The sequence below is a fragment of the Drosophila rhopaloa genome, unplaced genomic scaffold (assembly GCF_018152115.1).
Source record: "Drosophila rhopaloa isolate 14029-0021.01 unplaced genomic scaffold, ASM1815211v1 contig_167, whole genome shotgun sequence".
NCBI lineage: Eukaryota > Metazoa > Arthropoda > Insecta > Diptera > Drosophilidae > Drosophila > Drosophila rhopaloa.
In genome coordinates, this window is record NW_025335047.1 from 4,937,879 (window position 1) to 4,958,863 (window position 20,985).

At 43.6% G+C, this 20,985-nt stretch overlaps 6 protein-coding genes across 7 annotated transcripts; 3 read left to right on the forward strand and 3 right to left on the reverse strand.

Moving 5' to 3' along the window:
- The first annotated feature begins 749 nt into the window (after positions 1–749).
- On the forward strand, positions 750–5,423 carry LOC108046692 (torso-like protein). 2 transcript variants are annotated; one of them, XM_017126541.1, is made up of 3 exons: positions 750–810; positions 3,692–3,923; positions 4,335–5,423. In XM_017126541.1, the coding sequence occupies exons 2-3, from the start codon at positions 3,714–3,716 to the stop codon at positions 5,181–5,183; spliced, it is 1,059 nt and encodes a 352-aa protein (XP_016982030.1). In that variant the 5' UTR covers positions 750–810; positions 3,692–3,713; the 3' UTR covers positions 5,184–5,423. The 2 variants fall into 2 exon arrangements, with proteins under 2 accessions (XP_016982030.1, XP_016982031.1); XM_017126542.2 differs by lacking the exon at positions 750–810 and adding an exon at positions 836–1,285.
- A 297-nt stretch (positions 5,424–5,720) lies between these two features.
- Positions 5,721–6,349, forward strand: LOC108046690 (DNA-directed RNA polymerase I subunit RPA12). The gene is made up of 3 exons (XM_017126538.2): positions 5,721–5,895; positions 5,955–6,177; positions 6,236–6,349. Exons 1-3 carry the CDS (start codon positions 5,778–5,780, stop codon positions 6,258–6,260), a joined length of 366 nt encoding a protein of 121 aa, XP_016982027.1. The 5' UTR covers positions 5,721–5,777; the 3' UTR covers positions 6,261–6,349.
- LOC108046689 (cyclin-dependent kinase 20) lies at positions 6,321–7,760 on the reverse strand. The gene is made up of 4 exons (XM_017126537.2): positions 7,560–7,760; positions 7,121–7,505; positions 6,560–6,710; positions 6,321–6,501 (listed from the first exon to the last, which is right to left on the reverse strand). Exons 1-4 carry the CDS (start codon positions 7,758–7,760, stop codon positions 6,321–6,323), a joined length of 918 nt encoding a protein of 305 aa, XP_016982026.1.
- Positions 7,761–8,057: 297 nt separating this feature from the next.
- Positions 8,058–14,933, forward strand: LOC108046694 (gamma-aminobutyric acid type B receptor subunit 2). The gene is given in 14 exon segments (XM_017126546.2): positions 8,058–8,159; positions 8,569–8,831; positions 9,210–9,691; positions 9,961–10,141; positions 10,212–10,430; positions 10,490–10,785; positions 10,871–11,234; positions 11,291–11,329; positions 11,331–11,402; positions 11,465–11,689; positions 12,105–12,450; positions 12,513–12,618; positions 12,675–13,153; positions 14,168–14,933. Coding segments are annotated over 13 exon segments (3,678 nt in total). The 5' UTR covers positions 8,058–8,159; positions 8,569–8,582; the 3' UTR covers positions 14,788–14,933.
- A 580-nt stretch (positions 14,934–15,513) lies between these two features.
- Positions 15,514–16,178, reverse strand: LOC108046691 (bursicon). Its single transcript, XM_017126539.1, has 3 exons — positions 16,040–16,178; positions 15,859–15,983; positions 15,514–15,799 (listed from the first exon to the last, which is right to left on the reverse strand). The coding sequence occupies exons 1-3, from the start codon at positions 16,161–16,163 to the stop codon at positions 15,533–15,535; spliced, it is 516 nt and encodes a 171-aa protein (XP_016982028.1). The 5' UTR covers positions 16,164–16,178; the 3' UTR covers positions 15,514–15,532.
- A 173-nt stretch (positions 16,179–16,351) lies between these two features.
- On the reverse strand, positions 16,352–20,115 carry LOC108046695 (aminopeptidase N). The gene is made up of 6 exons (XM_017126548.2): positions 19,493–20,115; positions 18,964–19,260; positions 18,652–18,838; positions 18,344–18,591; positions 17,092–18,207; positions 16,352–16,722 (listed from the first exon to the last, which is right to left on the reverse strand). The coding sequence occupies exons 1-6, from the start codon at positions 20,113–20,115 to the stop codon at positions 16,425–16,427; spliced, it is 2,769 nt and encodes a 922-aa protein (XP_016982037.2). The 3' UTR covers positions 16,352–16,424.
- Positions 20,116–20,985: the final 870 nt, after the last annotated feature.

Genomic DNA, 20,985 nt, shown 5'->3' on the forward strand with positions numbered 1-20,985 from the left:
TTCGAGTTCTTAGAAAGCCAACGGCGAAATTCGCAGAAATGCTCAATGGCCAGTCAAGGCAATGTGACAAAGCGGATGCCCTGCAGCCATGACTGTCGAGCCACAGATACATTTGTATCTTAAGCTTCTAATTGAAACATTACACTTCGAGTGTTCAAACGTTGTCGCCCAGCACTCACAGCTTGACCCAAATTTGTTAGCTTGTTTTCAAGGTAATGCGAATTTGATACTTTCGTTTTTTTTTTTCTTTCGGCTTACTTTTGGACTTATTAATTTGTATATTTTGTTTTTTTTTTGCGCAACAGACAGTACCAAAAGTTTGCTGATTACTGGCCACGCGATTCTATGGCTTGTCTTGCGCAAGTCTGGCCCGGCAAACTGCAATCATTTCAATCTGCCTCGTTTAGGGAACCCACCTCCTCCTCCTACTCCCCCGCCTTCTCCTTCGATTGAACCAAACTGGAAGTTGGCGACGTGCTTGGAAATATTAATAAGCGGAAAAGCTGTCCCCCAGCGGCAGATGTCAACAATAGATATTTGTGCCAGGCCATTAGCATTAGCCAGAGCCATTACCGTTGGAGGAGTAGAACTTCTGCTGGCCGCCAGTCAATGAACTGCAACTGTTGTCGCTGCAACATTCGCTTGGTCGACGGCAGCAACATGTTGCTGGCGTGGCGCAACACATATTGCTGCTGCTACCGCTGCTGATCGGCGGCTTGTTCTCTCCGGCGATCGAGTTTTGGTAGCCAGTTTCAGTTCAGTTTGGTTTTGAGTCTGCGCGCTGGAAGTTGTGCTGATCGCGTTTGGAGTGTAAGTGCTGCCGCGATTCCGGCTTTTTAATTGCAATTGAAGGCACGTCGCCGCTCGGTTTTTTGTGAGTGTCGGTGTTCAGGGTACTTGACTGACTGCCTGCCTGTGTGCAGTGTGTTTGTTGTGCTTGTGCTGGTTGTTGAAATCCGCGCGAATGTAATTCGATCTCAGTTCGTCCCCGTGATCTATTCATAGATCGGCTTATCACTTGAGGGCGCCAACCGCGACCTCTGACCCACAGGCCGTAAAACTCGGCAAGTCGGCAACTCGGACTCGACTCAACGATGCCAAAGGCAGCCTGCCTTGTGGAATGGCCCCCGGCATAAGAGTGATAAGGCTAACTAGTGGCTAACCACTCTGAGCTGCGTAAACTAAAGCCCCCCCCTCGTCTCGGCCACAGCTTAAGCTTCTGCCCAAAAGTCGCTTCTGGCTGATGGTTACGTCAATTCCAATCCGCGTTCGAGTTCTCGTGCAGGTAAATAAACACCGCACCAGTCAATACAACACATCGAAAATAGCAGCAGCAGCACCTCTCGCAGTCAGACAACTTTTGTTTAACGCCGCTCAAGGAAACAACGCGCACGGACCAAGCATAAAATTAAGCGCGATATAAACTGTATAAACTGCAGACCTTATGCCCCCACGTCGGTGCCCTTCGTCCGGCTTCAATCTTCCAGACCACTACCACAAAAGAGCGCATGAAAGGCGCATAAAGAATCTTCAATTGACTGGGCTCCAGTCTACCACAGTGTAAAGCACTGAGAAAAAACGTGACCCGCTTTGAAAACATCTAAACAGTTCATCCAATATTCGATTTTTTCAGAAAAATAGTTCAAATATTGATATCAATAATATTTGTAGTTCACAAAATTAAAAGGATTTTTTTCGTATAATAAATCACTTAAAAACAAACTTTAATGAGCCTAATTTCAAAGAATAGTGTTTTAAAGTAGCTGTTTTGAAGCTCTTAGACAAAAAACCTTGTTATTTCTATTCCAAGTCACGTGTTTCTTTCAGTGCAGAGGGAGTCACAGTTGAACGAGTTGATTTTTAGTTGCCTTTGCTTTAGAGTCCGAGTGCGCGCATTGAATTTTTGATTTAATTCGTCTTCTTCATCTCGAACTCCGGCTCGCTTTTTTGGGTCTTTTGCACAAGGTTACGCATCCGCTATTGTAAATACCCCCACCGCCAAAACTAACTATCATTAAGTCATATAACACATGCCTTTCAAGCGGGACGCGGCTTTCAGGGCTCAAGTTTGGCAATTGTACGACATTTTTGTGGTCTTGCCGTGGCGAACTAAGCTTATTAGGGTGTTATACTTGTTCTGTTAGAAGTTGACAACCTTCGAAGTCGGATTCTGTGCCGGAATGCAAGCAAAATGTTGGCATCTATAGGGCGTTTCCTATCTTTAAAGTTCATTGTTGGGGGCAAGTTTGCTACTTAGTCAACTGATTATATTTTATTTATAAATTGTATAATCAAGTATTTCCTGGAATTGCCCATAGCTCGTGAGCAGATATATTAGTATATGCAGTATATGTATTCAACATGAAGCAGGCAGACAAACGGCTCATTCCTTTGTTTCATTCAGGGCTAGTTTCATTACGGCCAATTTTCATTCAGTCACTCTTCCTGCTGTTTTCTGTTTGCCTCTTTTTTTATGTTTTTTTTTTCTGCTGCTGCTGCTGGACAAGTTTAGCGACGCCTAGATTTTATGGTTCACGTAAATTGTTAACAATTTGAGTGTCATCATGGCTGTTTGTCTGGCGTTACGCTTGACTGCCCCGGGGCGACAGGTGTGACTCACGAACGTGGCTAACACCCGGCTAACCTCTGTGTTTTTGGCCCCGTCAAACACGTCGCTTTTCTGCTGATAACGGCTCGAATTAAATGTTGCCTCGCCATGCTGTTAGAATGTCGTAGTGGCTTATGGCCTGGGCCAATTTCTTGGCGGCTTCCTTTGGCCGGCCATAATGCTAATCTCTGGCCAGAAATATTGGCGAACGGCATAACCGGTATGAGCAGCTAGTGGGCCAACAAGAAAAAACGGTTACGAGGCATGCAAAATGTTTTTAGGAAATAATTTGCAAGTCAATGCGACGACAGCCAAACCAATTTTGATGGCTTCACATTGTGGTTGTTTTTACGGCCAGAGAGCCTGCGGCTAATTGCAGCCGCTTGAGGTGATCGGAGCAGAGCTCCGGCTCATCGCCAGCTGGTGGCCTCTACGAAATCCACTCCGAGCAGCTCGACACTCAAGTCTACTCGGTTCAAGTTCAGCGCCACCGAAGGTTCAAGGCCAATTAGAGTGCGCTTAAATTATCGCCCCGTTTATGGAGTGGAAAAACAAACACGGCGGCCCTGCAATTATTGCCATATAGTTAACCCCTTTGTATGGCAACCACTGCATTGGCTTTCAAACATAAACAAACTATTGAGGCAGCTGTTGAGGAAACTATCCGGTTTAAATCATATTTAAGCAGTCTGCTTACTAAGGTAAACTGATTTATAGGCTGAAATGCTAGAGCTTGCCAATTACACATTGCAGTAATCAGTTGATTATTCATTTTTTCTCGGTTGTTATTGGGCTTTATTATTTCCAAACAATTAGAATTATTTAAGAAAACAATGTCTTAAATACCATATCCCACTAATCATTGTAAGACATTTTAAAAAGAGAAATAGTATAATATATAAAATTATAGCATTTAAGATAGAGTATAATATTCGAACGTTACACTAATATAATCAATTATTTTGATGATAAGCAAATGGTGTTACTCCACTTTAAGGGTTTTAATCGGGATAAAAATGTGGCAATGATAAGGAGCTAGAGTGAAAAACTGACATCTGCCTCCCCCTTTATTATCCTTTATAGTTCTTACCTTGAATGCTGAGCGATGAGGTCGTGGCCCGTCCTTTTCTGGCTGCTGATCCTGGCTCTCCTGGCGGCTGGAAATGGGGCCGAGTCCCAGCTTCGGATCGGCAAGGCCATCAATTTGTTCCTGCGTTACGGATACTTTAGTATCTCCATGCGGGTGATACCGTATAATGATAGCCCGGAATCGGCCCGGTGGTTGTTTAGGGAGCCCACGAGGAACTTATACAGGGTGAGTGTACCGACCCTATCAGTACTTAATTGTATAATTTAATTTAATCTTTGACCACAATTATCATAAACATTAAAGAGGAAAAAACAAAAATGTGGTTGGACAGCAAAGCTGTTATCAAGAAACATTACTTTTAATTATGGTCAATTTTTTATACTTCCGCCAAGTTTGGTGTTGGAATAGACCCACTTTTTATTTTATATACCACATGCTTGCTAACCAGATTGTGAGGAAATGATCTTTAGTTTAAAAAGTCATTGCTGCTCAATTTAAATTGTAATTAGATATATGCTGTAATGAAGTACAACTTTTTTGTATGTTTTTAGCACACATGACAAATGTATCTGACTTGAACACTAGTTTAAGATTATATTAGTTTCCCATTTCTAATTCATTTTCCTGCCCTTTCAGAATCTGAGTGGCCTGGTGGATAGTCACGAGGACACCACGCCCGGGATCTTTCACGGAGACTTCCACATGGAGTTCTGCGAGAACCGAAGGCAATTGTTCCAGGCCTATTTCCGGGATTTCACCATCGAGCGGTTGGACAAACCATGGGAGGCGTTTTCGGGCGGATGGTTTCCGGATAATGCGGCCAAGAAGCTGGGCATCAATGCGTCTTTTCTCGTAGGCGACTACTCGTATGTTTTGGTGCGGGTGGTGCGCTTCAGGGAAACAGGACGACTGAAAACCGAAATACCCGCTCACCAGCCATTGGAGCCGGATGTGATATCAGGAATGGATAGAATCAAAATCGGGAACATAACTTCCGCAGTGCGATTTATGGAGGAGGTGGGCACCCACTACGTGAACTCGTACACCACCGGCAATTCGCTGTACCAGGTGTTCGTGTACAACCGCAAGAACTACAGCATGATCAAGGAGCGGATCAAGAGCAAGGGTCTGAACGGGCTCTCCAAGCTGGATCTGTACAATTACTTTGCACCCTGGTTCGCCGAGCAAATTGGGTTTATTCGATCGGCCAGTGGTAATGCCACCGTGGAGCGATGGGCGAGAAGGAAGCTGCACTACGAGTACTATGTGGTGAGGTACGTCACCCTGCTGAAACTGCATGGCAATAGTACGCTCCTGCGATCCCTGGACGCGCTACTCGGCAACGAGGCCATCCTGCAGCTGGACCTCAAGGCCCTCAATCACGTTTTCCGCGAGCAGCCGGAAAAGGAGAGCTGGTTCCACGAGGTGCTCGACAACAATATGAAGCTCTGGGAGCTCAACATGCCGGAGAGTTATATTCGATGATTTTTTAGTTAACTTGTAAAGAAGATATCTCTAAAGTGATATCAAATTTTAATTTTATTCCGTGCGATAACCGGCGGGCAAGGATCAATAGTTCCTAGACGCTTAGTTGTAGTTAAAGTTCTGCCTGTGATAGTTTTAGGTAGTTTAATTGAACCAGAGTACACATCCGACTTGCATTTCAGCTGACTTAGCTCCTAAGATTGCTTTTTTATATACTGTAATTATACTGATCAAAGTCGACAACTGCTGTTTTATTTATTGATTACTGTTTATGTACACATTGGAATTCCTATGGGATTTACTGAGTTGTCATATTGGTTTTCGTTTTGTTCATAAATAATTCAAATTTAAATTTGATTAACATACTGTAGATACGAAACGGGTTAAATACCCAATAACCGCTTTAGCTGGTTCCACCCGATTCATCCAAGTTGCCAACCGGGACTAGCAAAGTTTTCCACCTATATGACTTATTGTAGTATGTTTCGTCCAAAATGTTGGTATATTTTAGCGGTTGAGTAACGGTCACTTTTAAATTGCTTTGGTAGCACGTGCAATTGTTTTTATTTTGGTTCGCTGGATTTGTTTTGAAGTATGGATACTTTTTCCAATTGCTCGGGCTTCTGCCCCTCCTGCGGCTCCATTCTTCCCGAGCTGCAAGTCAAGGGCAATGTGATTTGCTACAACTGCAAGCAGGAGTTTCAGCCAGATGGTGAGACAAGAATTTCCACCATATTCGAGTGGTCTTATATTATTTTAATTTTCCAATAGTTTACAGCGGCGAGAAGTCGGAGTTTACCATCCACTTCAACACCTACGATCCCGAAAAGGTGTTCAACAGGACCAAAAGGGAATCCGAATCCTCGGAAGCGGATGGCCCAGTTGTCGAAAGGAAGTGTCCCAAGTGCAACCACGACAAGATGTCCTATGCCACCCTGCAACTTCGATCGGCGGACGAAGGCCAAACGGTGTTCTTCACCTGTCTCAAGTGCAAGTAGGTGTCATCAAATTCTATCTAATTCCATGGATAATCATGTATTTCTCTCTTTCAGATTCAAAGAATCGGAAAACTCTTAGATGCTAACAATACCTTTGTAAATAGTCTTTTAACTAGTGAAAATAATCATGTTCGACGGCCTAAAATATATACGATTGTAAAGTGTGAACCAGTTTATATCTTATAAAATAACCTACCTCACTGGCTTTGAGTCGGTTTTTGGGATTGTAAACAACTAGATTTGAGACCAGATTGATTTCCACCGCATGGGTGCAGCTTGGAAACAAGTTGTCCCAATGGATGCCCACGGAATTTGGAAAGCTATGCAGTGAAATGGAAAATTATATACTCAGTAATCATTTCTAAGTCTTATACTCACCGTATCTTGCTGTAATCCGGCAGGGAAGTTAACTCCGGCCATTGATTTAAACGTGGAGTGCCCAAAGTTCGGATTATAATGGCCAACTGCTCGATATCAGTGGTCCCTGCAAACAAAGGCACTCCTCGAAGCATCTCAGCCACCACGCAACCTAAATAATTGGGATAATAATACGATCTATATATAGATTCTTTTGTAAGAATTTAAAATAAAAGAATTTATGAAATGACTAAATACCCATCACAAAATAATATCAAAGAATGTTATATCTTCCGCTTCTCAGAGTATTATATTGTTTTGACACAACCGATAATCAAATCTTAAAGTAATGACATAAATATTAATGGAGACCTTTAGAGTTACACTTTTTGAATATTCCTTGGTAAAAATAAATAAGTTTAAAAAATAAATCTGTTCAGGAATATTTGTTATATCTTTGCGCAGTGAGTTTAAAGCTTCGTATTTATCACCCGAAAACATTTTAAAATAAATCATAGGTGATATTATTAAATGAAATGATGGATTTCTTCAATTTATTGTTTAAAAAATGTTAAGACTTACCTGCAGCCCACATATCCACCCCGGTTCCGTACTTCTGACTGCCCCAGAGAATCTCCGGAGCTCGATACCACCGCGTAGACACCTGCGGGGAATACAGACGCGCCTCTTCCTCGGGGAAGTACAGACGGGCCAGTCCAAAGTCGGCTATCTTGAGCATGTCCGCATCGCTTATCAGCAGGTTGGCTGGCTTTATGTCCCGGTGCATCAGACCCGCCTCGTGGAGATAGGCGATGCCCTTGAGCATTTGGTGGGCGAACTTTCGCACCTGCTGGCGGCTCAGGGGATTCACCTCGCTCTTGAGGCGATTGTATAGGGTGTCCGGCTGGTATTCCAGCACCAAGGAGAGGCCAGTCAGGTCGGGATATATGTCGATGATACCCAAAATCTGGAGTTAATTGAATGATTAATGGAATACCATATTCATACAAGTTTAACTTACATATTCTGACTTGCAGAGCTGCAGGGTCTTGATTTCCCTTAACGTATTTAGAGCTATATTACCGAATTTGTTCTTGAGGGCCACCTTTTTGATGGCCACCTCCTTGTTGCGCTGCAAATCGATGGCCTTAAACACGCAGCCATGGACTCCTTCGCCGATTTTCTCGAGCATTTTATAGCGACTTGGCGCATAGTCCTCCATTATGGGTACTGACAATTTTCAATTTGGTAATTGCCTTAGGAGTTTTCTATTTTTTTTCCGTCCCCTGTAGTCCGTGGTAACGGCCATAACAAATGCCGCAGGACCAGCTGATGGGTCCACCTGTTGCAGGATGTTTACCAAATGGATTGGTTTTTGGGGGGGAACTTCGGGGGTTGGAAAACCTAGGCCAAGGCGGAGCTGTCACAGCTTTCGGATCGGGGACATGCGCACTTCCTCCTCGAATTCCTCCTGTCAGCCAAGTGTCAAGTCAGGGGGATACATAATTTTTCGGACCCTCGCACTGCAAAAGTTCTTCGTTGGCTCAGAGTTGAATTAAAATATTTGCGAAAAATGAGTTCGTTAGTGAAATAAAATCAAACTCCAATATAAGCAAAGCTGGTAGGTTCAACTGTGCAATAAAATATAAGTTTTAAGTGAGTGGAACACCTGAAGAAGTGCACAATTGGAATTCCTTTTTGCCTTAACAAGGACTCTGAATAATGCAAGGCTCCATAGAAACATTAAATTGCTTTATAATTACCGAACGTGGCAGCATGGCTGCAGCAATTTGTGGCAATTTTGCTGGCCTGGCCTTAGCCTTGCCCCACCTGTCCTGTGCAACTGCATGCGAGCCCCCACAAATACAGGTAGAAGGCATAAAATACACGCCCACAGGGCGCAGCCTTGCCTTGGCAGCCTTGGCGCACCTGAAGCCACCCAACAACACCCACCACCCACCGCCACCCACCACTTACCTCCAAGTTCACGTCCTCGATATGCCCTATTCACATTTAGACTCGTTTTGCAGCCCACGCGGTCAACATGTCCCTTCCGAGTTGGACTCCATTCGCCAGCCTGCTTTTCCTGCTCCTTTGGAGCACCGCCTGGGGCAGGACCGCCAAGAGATCGGACGTCTACATCGCGGGCTTCTTTCCCTACGGCGATGGGGTGGAGAACTCCTACACGGGCCGAGGGGTGATGCCCAGCGTGAAGCTGGCTCTCGGCCACGTTAACGAGCACGGCAAGATTCTGGCCAACTACAGGCTGCACATGTGGTGGAACGACACCCAGGTGAGTTTATAGAATCAGTTATATAATAATATCAGGATTCATTGGGGGTAGTAAAAAATAAAGTGATAATTATCCATCCTTTTTACATAGGTAGTGATTAAGATTTTCATTTTTTCTTATTTAAATATATTTATTCTGTTTTGTTGATGTTTAAAAAACAATATCATTGGAAAGGCATAATTCTTCTAATATTATTATTTTCATAAAGTTCCAAAATTATATTTTAGAAAGCAAGCATCATAATTATTGATAGTGATAAGGCACTAACTTTTACCTTAATACTTTTAACTGTAAGAATTAACGTAAATAATTTTACACAATAGAACATTTCAAACCTTTCTCTTATTTTTGAAATTCCTAATTTCTCCTCTTTTTCAGTGCAATGCTGCTGTGGGCGTAAAGTCCTTCTTCGATATGATGCACTCGGGCCCTAACAAAGTAATGCTCTTCGGGGCGGCTTGTACCCACGTAACCGATCCCATTGCCAAGGCCAGCAAGCACTGGCACCTCACCCAGCTGAGCTACGCGGACACGCATCCCATGTTCACCAAGGACGCGTTCCCCAATTTCTTCCGCGTTGTTCCCTCGGAGAATGCCTTCAATGCCCCGCGATTGGCCCTGCTCAAGGAGTTCAATTGGACCAGGGTGGGCACTGTTTACCAGAACGAGCCGCGTTACTCGCTGCCCCACAACCACATGGTGGCCGACTTGGATGCCATGGAGGTGGAGGTGGTGGAGACCCAGAGCTTCGTCAACGATGTGGCAGAATCGCTAAAGAAACTCCGCGAGAAGGACGTCAGGATCATCCTGGGAAACTTCAACGAGCACTTTGCCCGCAAGGCCTTCTGCGAGGCTTTCAAGTAAGTAGTTTTTGTTAGTACTTAATATTAGATAATTGATTAGAAATACAATTTTGACTTGAAAAGTAACGATTGACAATAAGCTAATTATTTCATAGTGAAGAATAATATGAACTGGTAAATGAAAACCTATAATATTTCAAAGGATCTACCTCAATAGATACTGATATTACTTAAATTCGATGTTACCTATCCACATAGACCCCTTATTAGTTTTTAAAAATATTACTTAGCAATTTTAAGATATTAATGCAATCATTTCCTTTTAGATTGGACATGTATGGAAGGGCCTACCAGTGGCTGATCATGGCCACATATTCCACAGATTGGTGGAATGTCACCCAGGACAGCGAGTGCAGTGTGGAGGAGATAGCCACTGCCTTGGAGGGAGCCATCCTTGTGGATCTCCTGCCCCTGTCCACAAGTGGTGACATCACAGTGGCCGGCATTGTTAGTAGCAAAATATGCTAATAACTTCTTAAAGAATACGACTAATATTTTTTTTCCAATTTTTTTGTAGACTGCAGATGAGTATCTGGTGGAATATGACAGACTACGGGGTACGGAATATTCCCGCTTTCATGGTTATACCTACGATGGAATTTGGGCAGCCGCTTTAGCCATTCAGTATGTGGCCGAAAAGCGCGAGGATCTGTTAACACATTTCGATTATCGAGTCAAGGATTGGGAGAGCGTCTTTCTTGAGGCTCTGCGTAATACCTCTTTCGAGGGTGTGACGGTGGGTAAACCTATAAATATTTATTCTTAATTTAAAGCTAATTTTACTTTATACTATAGGGACCTGTGCGTTTCTACAACAACGAAAGGAAGGCCAATATTCTGATCAATCAGTTCCAGTTGGGGCAAATGGAAAAGATCGGGGAATATCACTCTCAGAAGTCTCATCTGGACTTGAGTTTAGGAAAACCAGTGAAATGGGTGGGGAAAACACCTCCCAAGGATCGAACTCTGATTTACATCGAGCACAGTCAAGTAAATCCAACTATTTATATTGTTTCGGCTAGTGCTTCGGTTATTGGAGTGATTATTGCAACTGTTTTTTTGGCCTTTAACATTAAGTATCGCAATCAAAGGTGAGTTCTTGAAAACAATTGCCAATTCCTTTTTATATATATTGAATATTCCTGCTATTCAATTATTCCATTGCACATTTTTTAGGTACATCAAGATGTCCAGTCCCCACCTGAACAATCTTATAATTGTGGGCTGTATGATGACCTATCTGAGCATTATTTTCCTGGGATTGGACACCACTTTGAGCAGCGTGGCAGCTTTTCCCTATATTTGCACCGCTCGAGCTTGGATTTTGATGGCTGGGTTCAGTCTCAGTTTTGGAGCCATGTTCTCGAAGACATGGCGGGTTCACTCTATATTCACCGATCTTAAACTCAACAAGAAGGTTATCAAGGATTATCAGTTGTTTATGGTTGTCGGCGTGCTTTTGGCCATTGATATAGGCATCATAACCACATGGCAGATTGCAGATCCCTTTTACCGAGAGACCAAACAAATGGAGCCACTGGTGAGTGGATTTATTTAAAATACTATTCAAATATTTACAATTTTTCTTTTCCACAGCATCATGAGAATATTGATGATGTTTTGGTGATACCCGAAGAATGAATACTGCCAATCTGAGCACATGACAATATTCGTTAGCATTATTTATGCGTATAAAGGCCTGCTGTTGGTGAGTAAATAAAAGGGATTTATTTGCATATATTATATTTAATTTAATTCATTTTTCCCCAGGTATTTGGTGCCTTTTTGGCCTGGGAAACTAGACATGTTTCCATACCCGCCTTGAACGACTCCAAGCATATTGGCTTCTCAGTTTACAATGTGTTCATCACCTGTCTGGCCGGAGCGGCTATATCCCTGGTGCTATCGGATCGCAAGGATTTAGTTTTTGTCTTACTATCGTTTTTTATCATTTTTTGTACGACAGCCACTTTGTGTTTGGTGTTCGTACCGAAAGTAAGACTGGTAGTAAGGAAGTTTTGTAGTTTTTGTAGCTGTTATATGTTAATATGAATGTTGTTTGCAGGCGGTGGTGGTCCGATCAGTTTTGGTTAGAGCATTCAGACCGATCGGACCCCACCGTCTACTGAGCTGATCTTTCGTCTAGCGCTGATACACCTTGATACAGAAACAACATGTACTCGAAATTTTCAAAACAGTTCCTCAAATGCTATATAACACTACAGACTAACTATAAACTTGTACTTCTTAGAAGCCAATCCAAGTAGCAGCAAGGTTGTAGACTGAAGCTATTTCCTTGCTGTTGGGATACTTTAGACTATCCTATCTCACTATCCGTAGAATTGATCCTTCCTAGATGTTATGCTGGTAGTATTATTGTTGGTTAATATTCATGCGAATCGATTTGCAGTTGGTGGAGCTGAAACGGAATCCCCAGGGCGTGGTGGACAAGCGGGTGAGGGCCACGTTGAGACCCATGTCGAAGAATGGACGAAGGGACTCATCAGTCTGCGAACTGGAGCAGCGTTTGCGCGATGTGAAGAACACGAACTGTCGATTTAGGAAGGCTCTGATGGAGAAGGAGAACGAGCTGCAGGCCCTGATCCGCAAGTTGGGACCCGAGGCCCGCAAATGGATCGATGGGGTGACCTGCACCGGTGGCTCCAATGTGGGCAGTGAACTGGAGCCCATCCTGAGCGATGATATAGTAAGGCTATCGGCTCCACCGGTTCGTCGAGAGATGCCCAGCACGACAGGTGAGTGATTAGAGTGGGCGACTTGCTAGATATGTTCATGCATTGCGCCCTCTTTGCCATAGAAGTTACCGAGATGACGTCCGTGGACAGTGTGACCTCAACCCATGTGGAAATGGACAACTCCTTCGTCTCGGTGCAGTCTACGGTGATGGCGCCATCGCTTCCTCCGTGAGTCTATTAACTATGGTTTAATTATATATTATTTAATGATATTTCCCAAACAGCAAAAAGAAAAAGCAATCCATTGTGGAGCACCACTCGCATGTGGCCGCTCCCACCATGATGCAGCCCATTCAGCAGCAGTTGCAGCAGCACCTCCAGCAACATCAGCAAATGCAGCAGCAACACCAACAGCAGCAGCAACAGCAACAGCAGCAAATGCAACAGCAGCAACAGCAGCAGCACCACCAGCAACATCACCGCCATTTGGAGAAGCGAAACTCGGTGTCGGCCCAGACGGATGACAATATCGGCAGCATCACCAGTACGGTGGGCAAGAGGAGCACCGGGGACTGCTCCAGCATGCGGGAGAGGCGCCAGTCGACCGCATCGCGGCACTACGACAGCGGCAGCCAGACGCCCACCGCCCGGCCAAAATACAGCAGCTCGCACCGCAACTCCTCCACCAACATCTCCACCTCGCAGTCCGAGCTGAGCAACATGTGTCCCCACTCCAAGCCCAGCACTCCGGCTGTGATCAAAAGTAAGCGGAAATCCATTTATTTTCCCCATGAAAAACAAAATCAGTAACTCTTAAGTTGGGGAATTTGCAATACAATTGTTCTTAAGGGCAAAGATTTAAACACAGGGAGAATTAATCATATACATTGCACTCCAAATCAAAAATTCTCCCTTTGAAGTTTAATTTAAAACTCAAAACTCAATTCTAGTTCACAAATGATTTTTAAGCATTTTGTTCTCAGAATCGAGAACATGTTAGACTAATTTGTCGTAAAAAAAAAGACCGAAAATGTGAACTACTAATATAAGAAATGGTATACGGCTAGATCCAAATTATATACGATAAAAATCAACTCAATTTTCGGTTTTTTGATCAAAAAACTTAAAAATAATGGTCACATGTTGGAATGTTATACCTCGTTGAATTCGTTATAAAATTTCCAATCAAGTGGCATTCACAGCTGAAAAATATTATTTTTGACCAGTTTTTGCAAAAAAATCAAGTGTAACCCCTTATAAAAAATGCGAAAATCGGTCAAAAAATAAATTTGTAAAAATCAACCTGGAATGGTTAGTTAGGGTCCTCAGCTGCATAAAACAGTCATTCTTTTGCCTGTGCGTCGTATTTTAGCCAAGTTAGAGCAAAAACACCTTTAAAATATTGATTTTTTGATGCCAAAATCACGAAAAAATCAACTCTATTTTCGGTTTTTTAATCAAAGCGCTGCGAAATAATGGTCACATGCTCGTTGAATTCCTTATAAAATTTCCAATCAAGTGGCATTCACAGCTAAAAAATTTTATTTTTGACCATTTTTTGCAAAAAAATCAAGTGTAACCCCTTATGAAAAATGCTAAAATCAGTGAAAAAATAAATTTGTAAATATTAACCTGGAATTAATAGTTTAGGGCCTCAGCTGCACAAAACAGTGATTCTTTGCGATGTGCGACTTTTTTTGCTGACTTTAAATTTAGAGCTATTTTTGAGTGAGAAATATATATTAATTTTCCGAATTAACATCTTTTCCCCGACCAGCTCCCACTGCCTCGGACCATCGCCGCACCAGCATGGGCTCCGCCCTGAAGTCCAACTTCGTGGTGTCGCAGAGTGACCTCTGGGACACGCACACGCTGTCGCACGCCAAGCAGCGCCAGTCGCCGCGCAACTACGCCAGTCCGCAGCGCTGTGCGGAGCACCATGGCGGCCACGGGATGGCATACGACCCGAACACCACCTCGCCCATCCAGCGGTCCGTCTCGGAGAAGAACCGCAACAAGCACCGGCCGAAGCCGCAGAAGGGCACCGTGTGCCAGAGCGAGACGGATAGCGAGCGGGAGCGGGATCCGCCGCCCCCCAGCCAGCCGTGCGTCCAGCCGCGCAAGGTCAGTAGGAGCAGCAACATCCAGCACGCCGCCCACCACCACAGTTCGCCGAATGTGGCGCCGGACAAGCAGCGGGGCAGGCAGCGGGGCAAGCAGGAGAGCAGCATCTACGGGGCCAGCAGCGAGACGGAGCTCCTCGAGGGCGAGACGGCCATCCTGCCCATCTTCCGGAAGCTCCTCACCGAGAAGAGCCCCAATTACCGGGGCCGCAGCGCCGTCGGCCAGAGCTGCCCGAATATATCCATCAAATGCGATATCGTCGAGTACTTGTAGGGAGATACATTATGTAGTCGAACTCCTATTGTTAGATCCAGTTGCAGTGTAAAGATTACCTTTGATTTTCCGCGTAATGCATCTACATACTATGTGAGGCAGGACACACACACACACCATTTAGAGAAATAGTAGCAATGACATGAGATAGTTGAGAAATAAATTACTAATTAATTAATCATACATCAGGTGTTGTTTTTTATTTACTGTAGGGGGTGTTCCTTACTATCAAAGGGTTAGTTTTACAATGAAAAGTGAAAGAAAAAAGTCCGGCCAAAAAAACAACAGTGCAAGTAATAACCCAAAGCTGATAAGTTATACCTCGTAAAACTAGTAATACAATTTCTAATCCAATTCCGAAAAATTAATATAATTTCGGTTTTGAAAATATTGGTCAAATGTTTGAGTTTTATACCTTGATAAATTCGTTATGGAAATTCTAATTAATTGGCATTTACAGCAAACAAAATTTTGTTGTACTTTTTAAAAGAAATTTACTCGTACGAAGAATTAGAAAATCGGTTCCAAAACAACTTGGAATCGATAGTTTCAGCTGTTGCAAACTACAACCAAAAATAACCCATGGAAATATGTTCAAACTTTTTTATCCCCTTGAATGTTAGGTACTTGCCTTATTTTGTGGCATTAAATTAAAGATCACATATTTCACTGTGTACAAGCAGATAGGTCAAATTTAATTTATTTTAATGTGCAAATGTTTATGATTGTAGAAGTGATGGGTGGTCTATTGCAGAGCGATGCGCCGGAAATGATTGTTGAGAGGACCCTCGTCCGAGTAGCCGGCAATTTCCTGCGGTATGATGCCGGATTCCTCGATGGAAGTGCAGGGCCGGCACATGCACTCCAGTGGCGCCTTGGTCAGGACCTTCTTGAACTTCCTTTCGCCCGGCTTCACTTTGGGACAGAAAAGCGAGACGGCTGCCTCCCGCTCGCCAGACTCCTGGCAGCACATGCAGGACCGCTCCATCTGCCAGATCTTACTGCCCGAAACCTACAAATTGCATGGTGACATGGTTACATCTTGTCATTATAATAAAAGGAAAAACCCACCTGGATATAACTCGCACAGCGACCGACACAGGCGAATGAGGGAATCGGCTTGGGCACACAGCCAGGATACTGGAGCACATGAATCACGGGCGTCACTTGGCAATCGTCACCCAAATGGGTGATATCTGAAAAGGAAATGGTGTCGCCCAGAGCCACAAATATTCGAAAATGAAATCCCTACCATTATCCGCCACAGAATTTTCGGCCTGTGCCGTGCAGAGTTTCAGGATGCTGACCAGGACGCAGTAGAGCAGGATCAGGACGAAGACCTTGTTGTTCTCGTGGCGGAGCAGGTGGCGCAGCATCTCGTCGGTGGCCCGCCTGTGAGTGTCCTTCGCGTGGAAATGGAAAGCGCCACTTGCCGCCGGGGGCCTTTTATAGACCGACTTGGCCAGCGGATGCCAATGTAATGGCCGCTCGACTGCGTGAATTATGGCCTAATAAAGCAAGCGCCGTTCAAACCTTTTTGCCTAGTAATTGCGTACACGAAAAGGGCATTTCCCCCGCAGCGCATGACCACGGCAAATCTCTTTATTTCCCCCACACACACACAACTTATTAGCTAATCAGAGCCAGGCCAACAGGCTGGCCAAGGCCCACAGTAGCACCACCAAGGAACTGCCAACCAGGCTGGAACCGCCATTCCTGCGGGACAGGAAGAGCACCAGTCTGTCCAGGCGCTTCTCGGCCCACTGAAGATTCTGCTCCACCGATTCCTTGGCCTTGGAGAGCACCTCCTCCGATTGACCGAATAGCTGGTGGTTGCAATCGAAGAATTCCTCAAACAACTGCTGCTGGTTCCTGGTGGTGAAGTACTCCGCCATATCGCTGATCACCTCCGCTGTTTCCGACCAGCTGCCCAAACTAAAATTAAATAGGTGGTATAAATTTATGAAAACTATGTGTAAAAGAAATATGTTTATACAAAGATTATGAGAACATGGAATGGTTAAGTTCCTTGGTTCACGGATTTTTCAGACATGATAATGGAAATTTTAATTTCCCACGAACTGAACCATTTCTTTTATATTTCAATGTGAGTAGTTTTCAATCCAGAGAAAAATACCCTTGCTTACATTTTGACAATGCTTTTTTCAGATTGTCAAACCTTTCTTAACCAATACATGGAAAGAAATTCTTATATTTAAAATACATTTTTTGAAGTTTTCAAAATAAAAATTAACTATACCATAGTATATGTCTATGTCTTAAAATCTATTAAAAACAACTTACCATAAGGCGAGTTCGGTGATGTTGGCAGTTACCATCTTAAAAATGGGCTCGACCAAGTCGGGATTCTCCTCATACAACCGGGCCAAGCCAATTTTCTTCCGTTCAACAGTCTCCGCACCCGTGATGATCATCTTGTAGTAATGGGTTTCGTAGTCCCTTGTGCAGCTAGCTGCGGACCAAAGGAGTTCCTTTTCACTAGGTCTAGTTTCTAAGTGATACCGTGCCCACACCAGAGTGTATGAATTGTAACTGCTACTACTGGCGGCACAAAAGAACGTTTCTCTGTAATCCGGCGATGGTTGTTCAGATGTTGCGAATTTCAGGCTAACCAATTGATTGCAATTGCTGGCCTGGTATCTGCATAGCCATTTGACCAACTTATTCCGATTGGCCACATCCAGCGGAGTATCTTGGTCACTCCAATCAACTCCAAGTGACTGAAACACAGCCTTTGTGATGTCAGAGAGATATGTTCGGAAGTCGGGCAGCTGATCAGGTGTCAATCGCTTGGCCACCAGGTTCAGGTTTTCATAGACAGCATACCAGGGCACATAATCCACCTCGTTTCGCAGGTACTCCAGGAATTCAAAGACCTCGGAATAATCAACATAACCAACTCGTGCGAAATTGAAAAGATCATCGATGATCTGTGCTCGATTCTCAACAGGTATTCCGCTGTGATCCCGTGCAGATAGAGCCACCTGAAGGCCTTTTGTCAGGGTTTCATCATAGAGCACTCGCTGGTAGTTCGATTGTCTCAGGTTCAGCACAATCCAGTCAATGGGATCGGCAAAAAACAGCCGAAGCAAGTCCACGGCAGGGTGCAAATATGAACTCGGAGTAAGGTCATCGAAATTTGGCGCCAGATTAGTGGCATAAGTTATAGGCACTGTATACTTTAGTGTCGCATTGCTGCCATCACCAGGATTCAGCAGGAATCGCCGCTGCTCCACATAGACGAACTTATTTCCGCTGGTAACATTCACAATCAGCATGGGATATCCCACCTGCTCCGTGTAGTCGGCGAAAAATCGGTACAGTTCCACACTCTTATTCTTTGGCCAGTTTTGATAGAGGTGGTAAAATAAATCATTGGGTTCTGTGTTGGCCAAGTGGCTTTAAAGAAAAGATCCAGGATTAAAAGGTGTTAACAGTAGACATCTATATTAATTTGCTAAAGGTTTTTGTGTAAATGTTCCTTTAAAAGTTTGATTACTGATTGTCTCAATAAAATTCTGCAGTGACCACTTACTATTCTTTCAGGTAGTTTCTAATGGCGATATTAAAGTTTTGCGCCCCCATAAGATTTCGCCACATCCTGACAATGCAGGCTCCCTTGGCATAGGTAATCCCACTAAACTTGTAGGCAATCTGCGACGGAGTTTGTATCTCCGATTCCGGACTAGTCATAGGTTGAGTACTGTTCCGAGCATCCGTAGCAAAGATCAGCTGCATTTGGCGCACCACAAACTGCTCGTCCAAGTGATACTCAGGATAGAGCTGCAAGGATTTGGTTATAGTTAGTTTGTTTAAATATATGAACTAAGTAAAGGTTTCCACCTGGTGGGCCATGAAGTACTCGAAGTAGCGGGCAAAGGCCTCATTTAACCAGAAATAGCTCCACCAGGAGAAGGTTACGCTGTCACCGAACCACATGTGCGAAGTCTCGTGGGCAATGATGCGGATGGCAAACTCTTTATCTGACCAGTCGTCGGTGTATCCGGCTTCCTGAACCAAGACGTCATCGCTTTAAAACACAATAAATACCTTTGATTAAGATAGATCATAACATTAAAACATATAATGATTTGGGATGGCTAGGATATCACAGAGAAGATGAACCAATCTTAAAATGGTATGGATTAGTTTTACCTAAAGATGATGAGCCCCCAGTTTTCCATGCCGTTGTGAGGAAACCTGGGAGAACTGGCATATTGAAGCACCTCATTGCCCAATCCAGCATATGGAAGCCGAAACAACTCCTCGTAGGCTGGAACCACCTGCTGACCCACTTTATAGCTAAACTCCGTGTTATTAAAGAATTCCGGACGAGTTAGCACAGCGAAATCGCTCACATTTCCACGGGCAGAGTAATTGGCCACCATGAAAGCCAGCAGATATGTGGACATCACAGGAGTCTCTTCGAAGTGATCCACGGAACGATCCTGACTGAAATTAAGGGATAGCCGAACTATAAGCGGGCAGTTTTATAAATTAAATTAAGTATTTTCTCTAGCAAAATAACTATTAATAAAATATTGATAAGTCTTTGTAACTTATATTGATTTTTGAAGGATTTGTAAAGATTTCATTTTTTAGAAACCCTCGAAAAAGACTTGCTTCATCTGTGGAATTAAAACCCCTACTTTTTCGATTGAAAAGATTGTGAATTGTCAATCACCTTGCCGTTGTGGTTTCCCTTAGCTTGGTGTTGCCAATCGCCTGATAACCATTAGGTCGGATAATCTGTAGCTGGAACTTGGCCTTCATGGCGGGCTCATCGAAGCAGGGCAGGACCAGGCGAGCGTTGATGCGCTGCATCTGGGTGACGGCCAGCCACCTGGTGGCATTGGTGCCCTGCTCCACATAGCTGGCGGAGAAGAGACCGGCCATATCGGTGCGAATGTGCCCGGTGTACTTGAACCCGAGCGTATAATCTCCTCCAGGCTGCAAGGCCTGTGCCAGTGGAACTGTCACCTGTTGGGTGGTGCCATCATAAATCAGCCGGCCGATATCGATGGCCTCCACCTGTGCACCATCCGAATCCAGAAGCCAGCACTCCGATATCGCCAGTGTGTCGGCATGTAGAGTGATTTGCGGCACCTCCAGGTTCCCAGCCACCCGCAGAGTAATGCTCACTTCGCCATCGAAGAGAGTGGGCTCGGCGGAATCTGCGAGAACCCCGATGGTCAGGTTATAATACGAGGGTACGACACGACCGTCTAGTCGGTAATCAGCGCCATTTACGAAGCCGATTACTAGCAAAAGTAGTAAACACAATTGACGAGCCACCGAACTGCCCATCTCGACCGATGTTCAATTACTGGGGACTCCGATTTCGACTATGGGATCGCCAAAGTCACAAAACCAAATAAAAGTTCCCCCCCGCAAAACAGGTATTCACAGATGTTTCGATTACAAATCGTTCAACATCGTTTAGGCGTATCACCTCTCTCAACTAAATATTCTTATCAACACGCGTTCGGGCACTCCATAACCTACTAAATGAGATATCAATTATAATTTTAAATTATAAAATGACAACCTGACAGCTGTTTAATTACTTCAAGTCAGAAAATGTATTACTAGTTTGATCTATTAAGATATATTTTTTTAAAAGCTTGGATTAGATTTTTTATTTCAAATCAATGATTGGTACATACACACGGGGGTTTAAAAATAATTAGATATATAGAACTGACCATAAGATTAAAAATACCTTTAACATTCACACTCATTCAGTAACACAGTGGGAAGTCCAACATGGTTCTAAGGAAAAGCATTTAGAAGTGATAACGATTTTATGATGTTGCTAACATTGAAATCCCCGAAAAAAGTTAAATGAATCAACTGAATTAGTTGGAAAGAATGGTATGATCGATATCTCTTAAAGAAGTAATAAAAACTCTGCAATAAATAAGTAAATGTGATAACAATTTATGACTTTTGACCATTAATTTCATCATCGATTACAAAATAAATTGACTTCGAATCTAAGCAATAATAGTTAGCAATGTTGACTTGATTTATTGGCCAAACGTTCTTAACTTTATTGAAATCCCAGATAGATTACGAAGTTAATCATCATTATAATCATCCCTTTAAAACATCAATCACAATAATTTAAGAATTGTAAAAATGTCCCTTAGAAGAAATATGAAACAAATGATGGTG

What these genes read in the sequence shown, in the direction of transcription:
- LOC108046692 (XM_017126541.1), top strand. Translation starts at nt 3,714, where the DNA reads ATGAGGTCGTGGCCCGTCCTTTTCTGGCTGCTGATCCTGGCTCTCCTG. An exon ending in CCACGAGGAACTTATACAGG is followed by an intron (nt 3,924 to 4,334) that starts GTGAGTGTACCG and finishes CTGCCCTTTCAG; the next exon opens with AATCTGAGTGGCCTGGTGGA.
- LOC108046690 (XM_017126538.2), top strand. Translation starts at nt 5,778, where the DNA reads ATGGATACTTTTTCCAATTGCTCGGGCTTCTGCCCCTCCTGCGGCTCC. An exon ending in GCAGGAGTTTCAGCCAGATG is followed by an intron (nt 5,896 to 5,954) that starts GTGAGACAAGAA and finishes ATTTTCCAATAG; the next exon opens with TTTACAGCGGCGAGAAGTCG. An exon ending in TTCACCTGTCTCAAGTGCAA is followed by an intron (nt 6,178 to 6,235) that starts GTAGGTGTCATC and finishes TCTCTCTTTCAG; the next exon opens with ATTCAAAGAATCGGAAAACT.
- LOC108046689 (XM_017126537.2), bottom strand. Translation starts at nt 7,760, where the DNA reads ATGGAGGACTATGCGCCAAGTCGCTATAAAATGCTCGAGAAAATCGGC. An exon ending in AGCTCTGCAAGTCAGAATAT is followed by an intron (nt 7,506 to 7,559) that starts GTAAGTTAAACT and finishes AATTAACTCCAG; the next exon opens with ATTTTGGGTATCATCGACAT. An exon ending in CCGGATTACAGCAAGATACG is followed by an intron (nt 6,502 to 6,559) that starts GTGAGTATAAGA and finishes TTCACTGCATAG; the next exon opens with CTTTCCAAATTCCGTGGGCA.
- LOC108046691 (XM_017126539.1), bottom strand. Translation starts at nt 16,163, where the DNA reads ATGCTGCGCCACCTGCTCCGCCACGAGAACAACAAGGTCTTCGTCCTG. An exon ending in AAATTCTGTGGCGGATAATG is followed by an intron (nt 15,984 to 16,039) that starts GTAGGGATTTCA and finishes TTTCCTTTTCAG; the next exon opens with ATATCACCCATTTGGGTGAC. An exon ending in GCTGTGCGAGTTATATCCAG is followed by an intron (nt 15,800 to 15,858) that starts GTGGGTTTTTCC and finishes TGCAATTTGTAG; the next exon opens with GTTTCGGGCAGTAAGATCTG.
- LOC108046695 (XM_017126548.2), bottom strand. Translation starts at nt 20,115, where the DNA reads ATGGGCAGTTCGGTGGCTCGTCAATTGTGTTTACTACTTTTGCTAGTA. An exon ending in AGTACTTCATGGCCCACCAG is followed by an intron (nt 18,592 to 18,651) that starts GTGGAAACCTTT and finishes AAATCCTTGCAG; the next exon opens with CTCTATCCTGAGTATCACTT. An exon ending in AGAAACTACCTGAAAGAATA is followed by an intron (nt 18,208 to 18,343) that starts GTAAGTGGTCAC and finishes TTTTCTTTAAAG; the next exon opens with CCACTTGGCCAACACAGAAC.